Raw genomic sequence first — 14,562 nt, forward strand, 5'->3', positions numbered from 1 at the left:
GAACACACAAGTTGATTCTTTGTTTCCAAGGGAACTTCGAAGAAGACGGCGAACTTCCGGCGTGACTTCACGTGACTTCAGCTTCACGCTCGCGGAGTGATGAGAGAGAGAGAGAGCGAGAGGGGGAGAGAGAGATAGACATGGAGTTCAACTGAGACCAACAAAGTAACGGATGAGCCGCGGCACTTAAACGGCGCTGGGAACGATTCTCCTCGGGAGCGCGGAGGGAGATCGCGGCTTGCGAACGGCGGGTTTATAATTGATCGGCGTGAAGATGAAGCTCTTGAAGCCGAGTTGGGTCAATCACAATGGTGAGAGCAGCAGTGTGTGTGTGTGGTTGTGCAGGAATCCGGGGCTTCAACTTGCGCTTTTGTTATGTAGAGAGACGGATCGGGTCTCTCCTGCGGGGTCGTTCTTACGATCGGGATACTTTTCCGCTCCTTTTAGCGCGGCAAGAAACGCGCCGACCGGGTGTTTTTTGAGCTCGGCTGGTTTTTAAGAAGCCACCCGTGAATGTATGATGCGCACGACACCCATTTCGCAAGTTGCCGAAAGGCAGGCAGACCTCTGACATCGGTCGATGCGTTATCGCATAGATAAAACTGAGAGTCCGTCGCGCGATCCAGTTAATGTCCCGGCTGTTAACTGACAGATCAAATGCAACTTGTGACTTTTGTTTATGTGTGTTGCGTGCTAACGTGGCCTTATTTGCATTTCATTTAACCTGCTTTGGGATCGTGCGTTTTAAGCGTTGCGTGCCATTGTCGTTTTTGCTTTTTCCAGGCCACGCTAGAGATGTGTTTTCAAATTGCGTTTGTTTCCAGGTAAACCGATATTCTCAGTTGACATCCATCCAGATGGAACCAAGTTTGCCACAGGTGGCCAAGGTGAAAAAAAATCTGTACCCTTCTGTCTTTCTTTTCTTTTAGCGTAGCTTTCGGGTTAATCTGAGTTTGTAGAAGGTAGTTTTATTTCCATATTAATTCCACTGAGCTGATATTTCATGTTGATCGACAGGTGAGGATTCTGGGAAAGTGGTCATTTGGAACATGGCCCCGGTTCTTCGAGAGGAGGATGAGAAGAACGAGAACGTTCCCAAATTGCTTTGTCAGATGGACAATCACTTAGGTATTACTTGACGCATCTCAGTATTCAAAATGGAAATATGCAAACCGATTATGGCTCCCTTAGCACCTGATTTTGTTGCATTCATAAAAACGGTTCAGATGTGTGTCTTACTTGAAATGCATTTTAGACTCCTTTGGATGAGCACCGCACGGACAGAATGCGAGACGAAATGTGCGACGCCGATGAATATTCAGCGTCCCATTAAATGTTTTATGTAACTTTGTGCGTTTCAGCGTGCGTGAATTGCGTGCGCTGGTCGAATAATGGCTTATACCTGGCGTCAGGAGGAGACGACAAACTGGTCATGGTGTGGAAGAGAGCTGCGTGAGTAAAACCGGCCTGCATTTTAATTTTTTAATTATTATTATTATTTTCAATTTCTCTCTTCATGCACATGCATGTCAAAAATAAAACACAGTTTCGTGCAAACGTAATTAAAAACAAAACCCCTGAAGCCGCTACAATACTATTTGAATATTAAAACGTAAAAATGTAACGCTAAAAATGTCCGTGCACCAGTTGACCGAATGACCTAGATGCCACTTTTCATGCACGTGCTTTGCATGTTACCTTACTTTTTCCCCTACGCAGATTGTCTTTATTGTTCGTGAGGCACAAACAGACGCATGCATTCGCGTCCAGGCCTTTGAGGCATCATGTGGTATTTTGTTTGTTCTGCAGTTTCATAGGTCCAAGCACGGTGTTTGGGTCCAGCAGTAAACTGGCTAATGTGGAACAGTGGAGGTGCGTCACCATTCTGAGGAACCACACGGGAGGTGAGGGGGGGGGGGAAAGGCCGCTCGCGGAGAACGCTGGATGTTGTCTAGTTTTGGCATTGTTGTGACTCTAAATGTTGGCATTGTTGTGTCTGTAAATCTGATTCAGACGTAATGGATGTGGCCTGGTCACCTCATGATGTCTGGCTGGCGTCCTGCAGCGTGGATAACACCATCGTTATATGGAACGCTCGAAAATTTCCAGGTGAAAAGTCAGTTTAGCGCTGTTTGTTTGCAGATGCCGCTTGTTTTCATGTGTTTTGTAGGGATGCACCGTGAGCTGGTTGAAAATCGATACGAAATATAAATGAATTGTTATATACACACACTAAGCCTTAATTGCATAATTGACTTAATTGTGTCTTTGAGGGGAACTAAATGTTTTTTCTTTTCATCTAGCCTGTATAATGCATATTAATGTATAAAAGTAGCGTTTATAAGGTCAGCACTGCTTTGTTTACAGCGCTAACCAAAGAAACGCCGTATTGCGCGTCACATTTTATCGTGAGTGAACCGTTGCATCCCTAATATTTGTAATACAGTGTCATTAAGTGCCCGGTTACTTTAAAGGTTTGGCCTCTCTATCAACAAATTCGGTTCTGAATCGAAGCTTCAAATGCTTCATTTTGTGTGCCACAGAGATTGTAGTGACCTTAAAGGGACACACAGGGCTGGTCAAAGGCCTGACGTGGGACCCTGTTGGAAAGTACATCGCTTCCCAGGCAGATGACCATAGCCTGAAGGTCTGGAGGACCATGGACTGGCAGCTGGAGACCAACATCACCAAACCCTTCAGTGAAGTAAGACTTCAGACTTCAAACTGTTGGCCGGAACTGTTGGTTTGGGCTTGTATTTAATCTTTGGTTTATTTATGTTCTTGTTTACACGCTCGTGACCCCGTATTCTCTCTTGCTTTGATTCAGTGTGGCGGCACCACGCACGTCCTGAGGCTGAGCTGGTCTCCAGATGGCCAGTACCTGGTTTCGGCTCATGCCATGAATAATTCTGGGCCCACAGCTCAGATCATCGAACGCGACGGCTGGAAGACCAACATGGACTTCGTGGGTCATCGGAAAGCCGTTACCGTGGTGGTTAGTGTCGTCTCAAATCTGTAAAGCATGCATTGAAACCCCCATCGTAGTTTGTGCTGCAGTGTGAAATCGTGATTTTTATTTTTTAAACTAGGCTAAGCTCTAGAATTTCAGTTGTGTTTCTCATCGAGCGGTGCATTGATTTCTCTTCGTCTCCTTGCAGAAGTTCAATCCTAAGATCTTTAAGAAGAAACAGAAGAATGGTAGTACACCCAAACCCAGCTGTCCGTACTGCTGCTGTGCTGTGGGTAGTAAGGACCGCTCGCTCTCTGTATGGGTATGAGACTTCTCAGTATCACCCCTTGCTTTCTATTTTTACCGATTTTTTTTTTTTTTTTTTTTTTTCTCGTAGTGGAGCCAAACCAGATTTTATGAAATCATATTAGCCTTTGGGTCACGTTCCCTCAAAAATCATTGTAACATACTATTTGGTGTTAAAAAGCATTGCTTTATTATTAATGTTGAAACCCGTTTTTATGGATGCGAGTCTTTCATTTCTTTGAATAGAACTTTCAAAGGAACAGCATTTATTTGAAACCAATCTTTTGTAACAATGTAAGCCTTTACCGTCATTTTTTTTTTTTTGATCAATTAGATGCATTCTTTCTGAATGAGAGTATTATTTCCATTCAAAACAATCTTGCTGACCGCAAACGTTTGAGTGGCAGTATAAACTATTTTGTGGTTATGCACTGCTTTAAAAATATTAAAAACATTTAATGTGCAATATAAACCATAAGACTGACGGGATAAAGCGATAAATCACATCATGCCCGTGCTAGCGAGTTTTTATCCTAACCAGCTGCAACCATGGCAATGTATTTTGGCATGTAGTGCCTCCCACAGTGAAACACGATTGGTTCAAAGCTCCAAAAAAACTTAAGTACTAAACATTTTCTGTTCTTGTTATTATTTCAACCAGTATTTCTCTTTCAGCGAAAACAGAAAACTAACACGCATGCATGCAGTGTAAGGGAGCGATTTCTAAATGTTAAGATGCACATTTAATTAGTTATCCTGCTCTTGTTTTTCAGCTCACCTCACTCAAGCGCCCACTGGTAGTCATCCATGACCTCTTCGATAAATCAATTATGGATATTACATGGTAAGAAAACAGCTTTTCTATTTTCCAAACTTTGTAAAGCATCATGGCCAGTGTGGAGGGGTAAAAACTTACATGCATGAGGGTATTGTGAACGGATCGTATCTCTCAGGACACTCAATGGGCTGGGACTACTGGTGTGCTCCATGGATGGCACTGTGGCCTTCTTGGATTTCTCGCAGGACGAACTGGGAGATCCCTTGAATGAAGAAGAGAAGGTGGAGAAAACATGCACACACCAGTATTTACTTTTGAGTTATATAATCGAAAAAACTGGAATCTCACTCAAGTTGCACACGTTTAGTTGAGTTTTATTGCATTCATAAGTGAATTGTTTCTTTGAAACATTTGCTGACATAGGAAATTTGGTTCGTTCTGAATGTAGTGCTGCTTAAAGAGATGCACAAGACATTGTAGGACAGTGTTTGCTAATTGCCTTTGCCTGCTTAATGCAGTGTGACAAAAACAAGTTTTTGGGTTTTTTTTTTAAATTGCTTGTTACAGGAAACGCCAAACTGTTTTGAAAACAGCTTGGCTACTGTCACGCTTCTGAAGAATGTAAATGGCTTAATAGCTTTGCTACTTTCGGTTCGTTATTTAGCACGCGCAAACTAACAAGGTGGCGAGAAGGCTCGAGCCTAAGATATCCGCGTTTCTTTCTGTAGAACGCTATTCATCAGAACATCTACGGAAAGAGTCTGGCCATCACGATGGAGTCTCAACTTTCCAGCACAATCATTGAGAACCCAGAAATGCTGAAGTATCAGCAGGAACGGCAGGGGAACCAGAACCCAAATGGAGCCCAGGGAAGCGGTCCTGAGAACCAGACTCCCAAACTTACCAATGTGCTCAACGGAGAGTCCCTGGAGGACATCAGAAAGGTCAGAAGAAAGTTTATGTAGCAATACACACAGCAGTGCCTTTTTTAAAAAAAAAACGATTAAAATGGATAACATGCAAAATATCGATTGGTTACTAGTATTTCCACCTCCGGCCATGGCCGGCTTGCAAAATATAGTTTCCTGCTGTCAAATATTTAAAATCCAAACCACTTTTAGCATAGTTTCTTTGAGAATACTAGTTGGTTTGAGGTTGTGGTATTTCACTATATGAAATGTGTATAATTTATGCGTGACCTTAAGAGTCCAAAAGTGTCTGAATGCTTGAAATGAAATAGCAGAATCATAAAGCCCGGCCCTCGTGCGCATAATGAGTGGTTATGTAAAATTGTAATAGTTTACATGCAAATACATAACGTGTGGGTGCGTGATGTTAAGTCATTTGCATACAATTTGCATGCACATCTGCCTGTCTCTATGAATCTGCGTATTTATGTATCATTTAATACCGTGATGGCCGTAGAATAGTAGTTTAGAGCTTGAAGATTTAATTCTCAAACGTTTGCAGGACTGCATTTATTAACAATTATAATTTGTTTTAATTGGGCAGAACCTCTTAAAGAAGCAGGTGGAGACCAGAACTGCAGATGGAAGGAGAAGAATCACACCTCTATGCATCGCACAGCTCGACACGGGGTAACGAACGCGCACAAGAACACGGCTAAAATGATCACGCACCTATACCGCAGCACACCCTCGGTGTCTGAATGTCTCTCGCTCTTACCCAGGGACTTCTCACCGGCGCTGTTCAACAGCGTCCCGATCTTGCCGGGGTCGTCTGCGTCGACTCAGCTCACCCCTCAGATCTCTTCAGATTCCAGTACGGCCAACTCGCTTGGCCTGCGACCCTCACATGACCCCACCACCACCTCTCCTAACAAAACCGCAGAAGACAACAAGGACGGGTAAGTGTGCATGCATGCGAACTCACGTTTCTCCTCCCTCTCGACCGATGCTAAGATTCTTTCTCTTTCAGCGTAACCGCAGCTGTGAACTCGATCGGGATGAAATCGAATCTGCTGTTGACTTCTGCCTCCAAGATCGAGCCCATGAAAGCGCTAGATTCGCGATTTACCGAAAGGTCAAAAGCCACGCCGGGGGTCACTAGCGTACCCCTCACTATAGGCATCACCCCACTTGACAGGTGACAAAGTCTGCGCGATAACCGGCGTGTTCTTCTAAACTGGACTTGAGAACAAACCAGAGTCGTTCTGTGGTTCTCTTTCAGGTCAAAAGACAGCTCTGTGAAGGAGCCGAAAGTAAAAGATGAGACGAGCAGCGACAGCGAGGACAAGATCATGGTGAAGTCACTATCTATGGCCAAGAGGAAGGGAGAGATGGAGGGAGCGGAGGTGGTGGAGAAGAGGAAGAAGGGAAGGCCGAGGAAAGATGCCAAAATGATGCCTGTATCGCAGCCCTTCCCACAGGTGACATTTCTTTTTTCCAATGATGTCTGGACCCCGAAGTTGACCCATCGTTTCTGAGAGGGTTTTCTGTGTCCGTGCTAAAGCACAGTATTCTATAAACATATAAAATGAAACGCTGCCACTAAAATATTTTTTTACTGTTACTATTCAACAGTTTTAGGGTTGTAATATTTTTTTTTTTTAAAACGGGTTTGAAAGAAGCGTCTTATGTTTATTTAATATAAATGCATTTATTTGTCACCGTATTAAAATACAGTAGAAACGTTTAATAATGTCACGATTTTAATATGATTACAGTTTTAAAAAGCGTAGTTTATCTCAGTGAAGACAAAGCTGAATTTTCAGTCTTTAGCGTCACATGATCCCTCAGAAATCGTTCTGATTTGCTGCTTAAAGACTTATTGCCAGTTTGGAAAGCAGTTGTGCCGCTTAATATCTTTTGTAGAAATTTCTTCAGGATTCTTTTTATGTATCAAATACCTGCATTTAAATGTCTTTGTCACCTCTTCTGATCAATTGAATGCATCCTTGCTGAATAGAACTATTAATATCTTTTAAACAGAAAACCTACAGACTAGTGAACAGTAATGTATAAATGCATATATATCTTATTTTTAATACATCAAAAAAAAGACTGATTTCTATACTATAATCCCAATATCTCTCATTATCTTTTTTCCTTTCCATTGATCACAAATTTAGCTTACTGACTTTTAATTGGTCTTTTCTCTTACAGACTCCAGTCTCAGTGGAAAAGGAGCCGTCCCGATTAACGACACCCGTAGCAGTGTTAAAACTTCCCACCCCATCCATACAGAAATCATTCAGCACTCAGGTATGGCACAAAAATCTCTACGGCCCTGTCTATGCAAAAAGCCTCAAGAGCTACGTCTGTTAAATGCAATTCGATCATAGCCTGGCTAACAGTAAAAACTCTCTTCACTTTGATTTCATGGGCCCTTTAGGTGAGCACAGACGGAGTGGCGTATCTGGAGGTGGAGAACGAGGTCTCTGTGGTGTCTGGATCTCGTCTGAGTCAGCTCAAATGGAGCAGAGAGGGCCGAGAATGGGACACGCTGCTGCCCAGCCGCATCGTCATCGCGACCGGCAGCAGGTGAGCACACAACACACCGCTTTACGCCCGATTTTAACGTCGTGTCGAGATCAGATCAGTCGGAGGACTCTGCATCGATGCAGTAATGGACCATAATCTGTTAACAGTCTATGACATCATTCACATCTAAATGCAACTCCATCTACTTTTATAATAAGAAACGGTCAACAAACAGATCCGTGCATTAGACCGTAGGTTGCTTTCACACGATGATCTCATCAGTAATAATCAAAAGGCAATAATGCAGAGGAAGCTTTCAATACTTAATGCACGCCCAGATACTGAAAATGCATTTTGGTGCAATTACAACCCGCTATATATTGCATGTTTAAATCTATATTTGAATAAAAGTAACTTACTTTGTTTTTGCCGTAGCGACGTCGTTGCTGTGTGCTGCGAGGACCGCACGCTCTCGGTCTTCACGACGTGCGGACGGAGGCTGATTCCATCCATCATGCTGCCCGGCCCCATCTCGGCGCTTCACTGCTCGGGACACTTTGTCATGGCGCTGACCGCATCAGCCACGCTGTCTGTCTGGTACCGACCCTTCCTCTCTGTTTCTCAATAGAAAAGTCCAGACAAGTCATTTGTTGATTGACGCTAAAAGCGTGGCCGTATTTGTAAGAGGATTCAGGCTGATTTGTGCCAGAGATTATTGACATCAGTTCTAAAAGATCTAGATCTGACATGATGTTAAATGACTTTTTTGGGGTTTTTTCTTTAGGGATGTTCAAAAACAGACAGCTTTGGTCAAAAATGAATCTCTGAATCCAATCTTGTCAGGTATGATTTTTGTTTTCTCTCTTTAATGAATTGAGATCTGTATATTTGTTGACCTGATTATTGACTCTTCACTTAACTCCACCCCCTTGATTTTATTGTTACATGGGATGGTAAAATATTTTCGTCTGCCATTTGTTAACAATAATGTGATTTTTAAAGAAACTGAAGCTCATGCTTTTCACAGGAATGGCAACATCTATGTATTTAGCAAGGACACATTGTTTGATCGAAAGTGACATTAAAGACATTTTATAAAGCTACAAAATATATCCGTTGCAAATAAATGCTGTTACTTTAAACGTTCTATTCATTCGGGAAATAGAGTTTTCACAACCGTTTCCAACTTTGATAAGAATAAATGTTCTTTGAGCATATTAGAATGATTTCTGAAAGATCATGTGACACTAAAGACCACAAAAAAAAATATTGAGTGCTGAAAATTCAGCTTTGCATCTCAGGAATAAATTACATTCTATTTGATTTTATTCTAAATTGTCAAAGTTGCGGTACTATTTAACATTTTACACTTTTTTTTTTTTTTTACTGTTTTTGATAAAGTAAACGCATCTTCAGTGAGAATAAGAGACTTCTTACTGTATGGTACACAAAACTGCTGAATTACAAGAAAAGAGCAAAATGATGGGTAGCGATTATTTGACTAATGAATGAACCTAAATCAGCTGGAATATAACAATAGCTCATCTCTCTCTCACCCCAGGCACAGATGCTACAGTAAGTCGGTCTTTTTTGACTCAGCAAGGTGTAGCTGTGGTGTCGCTGTCAAATGGAAAAACATACTGCTTTAACTCATCGCTGGAGACCTGGTGAGTGATACGCAAACCATCTGTTGAGTTTTTAAAGGAACACTCCACTTTTTGTGGAAATGGGCTCATTGTCCAGCTCCCCCAGAGTAAATAAAGTTTTACTGTATGATTTTTGGATCCATTCAGCCGATCTCGGGGCCTGGCGATAGCAGTTTTAGCATAGCTTAGCACAGATCATTGAATCCAATAAGGCCAGTAGCATCACATTCAAAAATGCTGCGGCCATCATTAGTCTGCCAGAATGACATGCTAGTCATTTCAGCATAGAAAATCATTCACAATATAACTATAGAAGAAGTTAAATGGGGAAGATGGGAAAAAATATTGAATGTGATGCTTTTTAAAGTGATGCTACTGGTCTAATTGGATTCAGTGATCTATGCTAAGCTAAGCTAAAAGTGCTATCGCCACTCTAATTCTGGGGGAGTTGAAATAATTTTCAGGGCTACTATGATTGTCTTTTCTCTTCGTCTCTAACAGGAATTTGATCGCAGATAAGCAGGACTCTCTTATACAGTGCGCAGACTTCCGCAATTGCGTGTCCTCTCAGGATGTTCTGGGCTCCATGGGGCCACTGGCCCTAACACAGGGCCGAAATCTAAGGTATCAGCCATTTTTGTACTTTCTGATTCGAGATCACTACAATTAGCTTTAATGCTAATTTAATGAGAGTAGCGAAGTCCACACTAAAACTAGAATAATAACGTAGTAGGAATTGGGTTGTAATTATGAATTTAAAGGGCTTGAGCAGGGATAGTCCACTCAAATGTTTTGTCATCATCATGTTGTACCAAAGCTTTATGAACATCTTTGAGAATGAAAAATATTTTGAAATATAATCAGACTGTAGCGGTGTGCGATATTTCTAACCTTCGATAACGTAATTGGTGCAAATTGATTTATTTTGTGAACGCTTTTCAAAGAACCCCTAGAGAGTGCACACATACGTGAAGTCTAGACTATTTCAAGTGAGGCTTTTCAGTGTCTAATAAAATGCATTTAAAATGATCACACAATTCTAAATATGGGGACTTCCTGAATGCATCAACCGTAAATGATTGTTCAACAGCAATAGCTCACTTGTTAGTAGTGACTTGCCGCTTCCTCCTGACGGCTTTAATTTCACGTTTAAAGCATCTTTTATTATTTTTATTTAAAATATCAGTATTCAACGTTTTGTTTAATATATCAAAAATGTATGCATTAACAATTGCGGGTTCGTTTCATTCACGTCCTTCACTAAACGGTAGTTTGTAAAATCTATCTAAACGCAGCTTCTGTGTTTCCTCTGCATTGCAAAGATGAATATTGCTGCTACTGATTTCAGCCCAAATTACACACATTACTTTATAACGGTAAAATATATATATATATATATATATATATATATATATATATATATATATATATATATATATATATATATATACACGTATGTATAAAACATAAAAATATATAAATAAAATGTATAAAAATGTAAAAAATAAATGGAAAACAAATTTGGATAAATAAAAAAATTAAATAAAATAAAATAATTTTATATATATATATATATATATATATATATATATATATATATATATATATATATATATATATATAAATTTATTATTTATTTTTTTTTTCAGAATTGCTCACCACTATAAGCCACTTGATCTGTATTATTATTATTTTTTCTTCTACGCTAATATAGTTATCTTAGGGGTGAACATGCCTTAACCGTCTCTCTCTTGTCAGTGCGGGGCGGTTGGCATCTCGCTTGTCATCAACTCCTCACCACTTGCAGCAGGGAATGACTCTGGCCTTCCTGGAGAACCAGCTCTCCTCCGCCCTCATCCTCCTCTCAGCAAGCGAGTACAGGCACTGGCTTCTCATCTACGCACGTTTCCTCGTAAATGAAGGTGAGTGAGAAGGTGGTCCGCTGGTAACAAGAGTCAAGAGGGTCTGTAAATCTAAAACTGTCAAATGTGTTCTCCCTCAAACCGTCTAAGATGAAGATGAGTTTGTTTCTTAAAATGTCGCTACTATTGGTTATGAAGGTTATTATTTTGCTTTGGGGAGTCCTAAACAACTGATTGGCATGCATTGTAATACGCCTTTATTTGTACCTTATTTCTTCAACGACTCCCAAAGCGATTCGTTCCACGAACAGATTTTTCATTGATTGGTTGATCTGATTTAAAGCTAAATTTAATCTAGTGGCAAAGAACGAATCTGCACTTTCATTCAGACCAATGCCAAGCACCGATTCAGTCAACTCTTTCTTTTGGGAGGCAATAACTTTATACACAGCGGGAACATTGCAGGATGTTTTTATTCACTCAAGCTAACGTTCAAAAATAGGGGCAGATTCACGAAAGTTGTATCTGTGCAGGTTATGAGCAGCGGTTAAGAGAACTGTGTCAGGATTTACTAGGACCCGTTCACAAATCCAGCAGCAGCTCCTGGGAGCCTACAGTCCTGGTACGATTTCTTTTTTTCCGTAGAGTTAATGGTGGTGGTGTTGCATTTACAGATTAAACCAAACGCGTCTTTCAAAATCATTCTCAAAGCTCGCTCTGTCTTCCGTGTCTATTTCAGGGACTGAGAAAGAGGGATCTGTTGACGGAGGTGCTGCCTGTGATTGGTCAGAACTTGCGGTTCCAGAGACTCTTCACGGAGTACCAGGATCAGCTCGAATTGCTGCGTTTGAAATAGCACTTCACTTTTTTTTTTTTTGTTTTTTTGATGTTTCACATCTGACCACTTCCTGGCCTGTACATGTGCTAACGGTCTGCCGTAGCTTTACTGACAGCACTATCTTTAAAGCAGACATGGACACTAATAAAAATGGACAAAAATATTTTTTTTTTTTAAAGAAATAATTTGTTAAATACATTTATTAATTATGTTTGTAAACTTTGTGCCGGTGGTAGAAAAGAACGGGTTAACTCACTTTTTGGGATAATTTTGATCAAGCACAAAGTTTGCATGGCAGTCATCTTAAAACTGGACATTTTTACGTCTAAACTCTAAAAGTTGCTGTAAGTGGTGTAACAACTCTCTCCCTCCCTCCTTTCTTTCTTTGGGCTTTTTCTTTCAGTTCTAATTTGTACAGCCACTTGTCATTTATTTGTAAATGTTTGTAAAAGGCAATTTCTTTTTTTCTCCGTTTTCTATAAAATGAAGAAAATGGTAAACCTTCAATTTAAAAAAGGAATAAACGATTTACCAATTCTAAAATCTGTTGCTCTTTTCTTTCTCGTATGTCTTATTTACTTTTGGTGCCGTGCTAAAACCTTACATCAGTGTTTGTATCAGTGGTGTGTAGTACTACCTTGTTTTGGGCAGGTGGTGGTAGTAGAGATCTGACTCTTCTGACGGGGTTCAAATGGCCACTGACAAGAAAAACTGTGTTTGGCAAGTAAAGAAAAGCAGTGTTCCTAAACATAAATGTTGGTAGAAATACATCTTGGACCAAGCTGGATCTTTTAGCAATACTGTCAGAAACACTAATATGCAATATTCATAAACAGTTCAAAAATGTATTTTTGTAGAAACTGACCTACATTTTTTTTCCCTCACCAAATCCTCTAATAGAGTTCAATAGAACATATATGCGTGTATATATATATATATATATATACGCATATATATACATACATATACGCATACATACATATATATATATATATATATATATATATATATATATATATATATACATATATATGTACACATATATATACATATATATATACATATATACATGTATACATATATATAGACATATACATAATATATATTAGTTAACATTTTGTACTAAAAAAAACGTTATTGTTGACGTATTCAATTCATCCTGATTTATACAAATTAAATCCTGCTGACCTCAAACTTTAGAACAGTAGTCTACAAATCATCTTGGTGAATGGTCACTAGATCTATTAACCTACAGTTTTATCTCTGACCAATGACTAGCCTAATAGTGTGTCCTTTTTATTCCATTCATTAAAATGATTACGATTGTAGAGCAATCCGATTATTCTGACTAGGGGAATACTGCAGCATCTTTGCGAGGACATCAAATTTGATTGAATCTCGCTTCTCTTTTAAACTAGAATGATGAACCTTAACTGATGTCAAATGGCAGCCCCCACACAAGTCAAAAGCGTCTGACCTTCACAAATGCCACGGTACCCGCAGTGCTCGCATACAGAATATTCACACGAATGCAAAAGCTTTCCATTCTCGCAACGTACACAAATGTAAAACTCCTCAAACACGAACAACTTGCTTGACGCGAGTTATGACCCTACGCTGGACGGCTTAGCGTTGCGCAAACGACGGAAGCGTCTCTTAAAAGCGGCAACAGCTGCGTTTTAACACTAGAGGATAAACACCTGAGATCCGCGCAATGCACGCAAACCGATTCATAAAGAGACCTCTAGCATGGACAATATGCCTCTTATATAAGTCAAAAGTGTCTGTGTTCGGTGTTCAAAAGCATTCATTTCTAATTCACATTTCTCTGCTCACCATATCAGTCCAGGGGCCTTGCCTAAGGGCTTGAGAGAGTCAGCTCTCTGGGGCTCAAATGCTTTTTTTGGCTCCGCGGTTCGGAGTGATGCCATTTTTCCTGAAAGAAACACAGCTGCAATCACTTCCATCTTGTTGATCTGAACATTTATATAAATGTTAGAAAATGCCAAAATGCCATTTTAGTGTGTTGTACAACCTTTTTGCTGTTTACTTACAGAGCGGTTCACGCGCAAGATGAAGCCTTCAAAAGCTTGGGGTCAGCCTTCATTTATTTAAATGAAAGGAATAGCTCACCCAAAATTGAAAAGTATATCATCAATTAACCTCGAGTAGTTGCAATCCTGTAAGGAAGATAGTTGTTTTGGGTCATCCTGACCTCCACTTTTTATTTTTCTACTATGGAAGTCAATGAAGTTCAAAATATCTAATCCTTAGAAATTCATACAGGTTTGGAACTACTCGAGGGTAAGTAAATTATGATATTATTTAATTTTCGAGGAGCTATTTCTTTAAGTCTGTATTTTTGGACGGCAATGTTGATCCAGGCTCAACGAACAACGCTGAACCAGGGACATGTCTTACTTGGCAAAATCACGACAACCATTTATGCAAGAGAGCACTGAAATGTCAATCAAAGCGGCATCTGAAAAAAACATGTTAGTTTGAGAATATGAGATCTAAAAAAGCAAAGCAAATCAAAGCAATCCAGTTCTAAAACCGCCGATCTTATCATTACAGAGTGAGAATATATACAGGCTACTGCGCCTTTAGATTGAGGCAGAAAACAGGAGAAGAGAGAGAGAGAGACAGGAGGATGAGTGGAAGTGACACATGTGCTGCCTACATCTCACAAGGTCTGACTCTGAGCTAAACACAATTTAAAAGCCGTCCCCTCAAAAA

At 40.1% G+C, this 14,562-nt stretch overlaps 1 protein-coding gene across 1 annotated transcript; it reads left to right on the forward strand.

Moving 5' to 3' along the window:
* Positions 1 to 49: 49 nt before the first annotated feature.
* LOC122346032 (protein HIRA) lies at positions 50 to 12,366 on the forward strand. Its single transcript, XM_043240682.1, has 25 exons — positions 50 to 311; positions 825 to 887; positions 1,018 to 1,128; positions 1,362 to 1,452; positions 1,810 to 1,904; positions 2,014 to 2,109; positions 2,544 to 2,704; positions 2,828 to 2,995; positions 3,159 to 3,272; positions 4,030 to 4,100; positions 4,210 to 4,315; positions 4,763 to 4,978; positions 5,547 to 5,632; positions 5,725 to 5,901; positions 5,973 to 6,140; positions 6,225 to 6,423; positions 7,160 to 7,258; positions 7,389 to 7,537; positions 7,913 to 8,074; positions 8,262 to 8,320; positions 9,039 to 9,144; positions 9,625 to 9,747; positions 10,882 to 11,045; positions 11,519 to 11,607; positions 11,725 to 12,366. Exons 1-25 carry the CDS (start codon positions 275 to 277, stop codon positions 11,839 to 11,841), a joined length of 3,027 nt encoding a protein of 1,008 aa, XP_043096617.1. The 5' UTR covers positions 50 to 274; the 3' UTR covers positions 11,842 to 12,366.
* The last annotated feature ends 2,196 nt before the right edge of the window (positions 12,367 to 14,562 follow it).

This window comes from Puntigrus tetrazona, chromosome 5 (genome assembly GCF_018831695.1).
Source record: "Puntigrus tetrazona isolate hp1 chromosome 5, ASM1883169v1, whole genome shotgun sequence".
Lineage (NCBI taxonomy): Eukaryota > Metazoa > Chordata > Actinopteri > Cypriniformes > Cyprinidae > Puntigrus > Puntigrus tetrazona.

Coding starts and splice junctions, on each gene's coding strand:
- LOC122346032 (XM_043240682.1), top strand. CDS start 275: ATGAAGCTCTTGAAGCCGAGTTGGGTCAATCACAATG. Junction 2,996..3,158: donor GGAAAGCCGTTACCGTGGTG/GTTAGTGTCGTC, acceptor GTCTCCTTGCAG/AAGTTCAATCCTAAGATCTT. Junction 3,273..4,029: donor ACCGCTCGCTCTCTGTATGG/GTATGAGACTTC, acceptor CTTGTTTTTCAG/CTCACCTCACTCAAGCGCCC.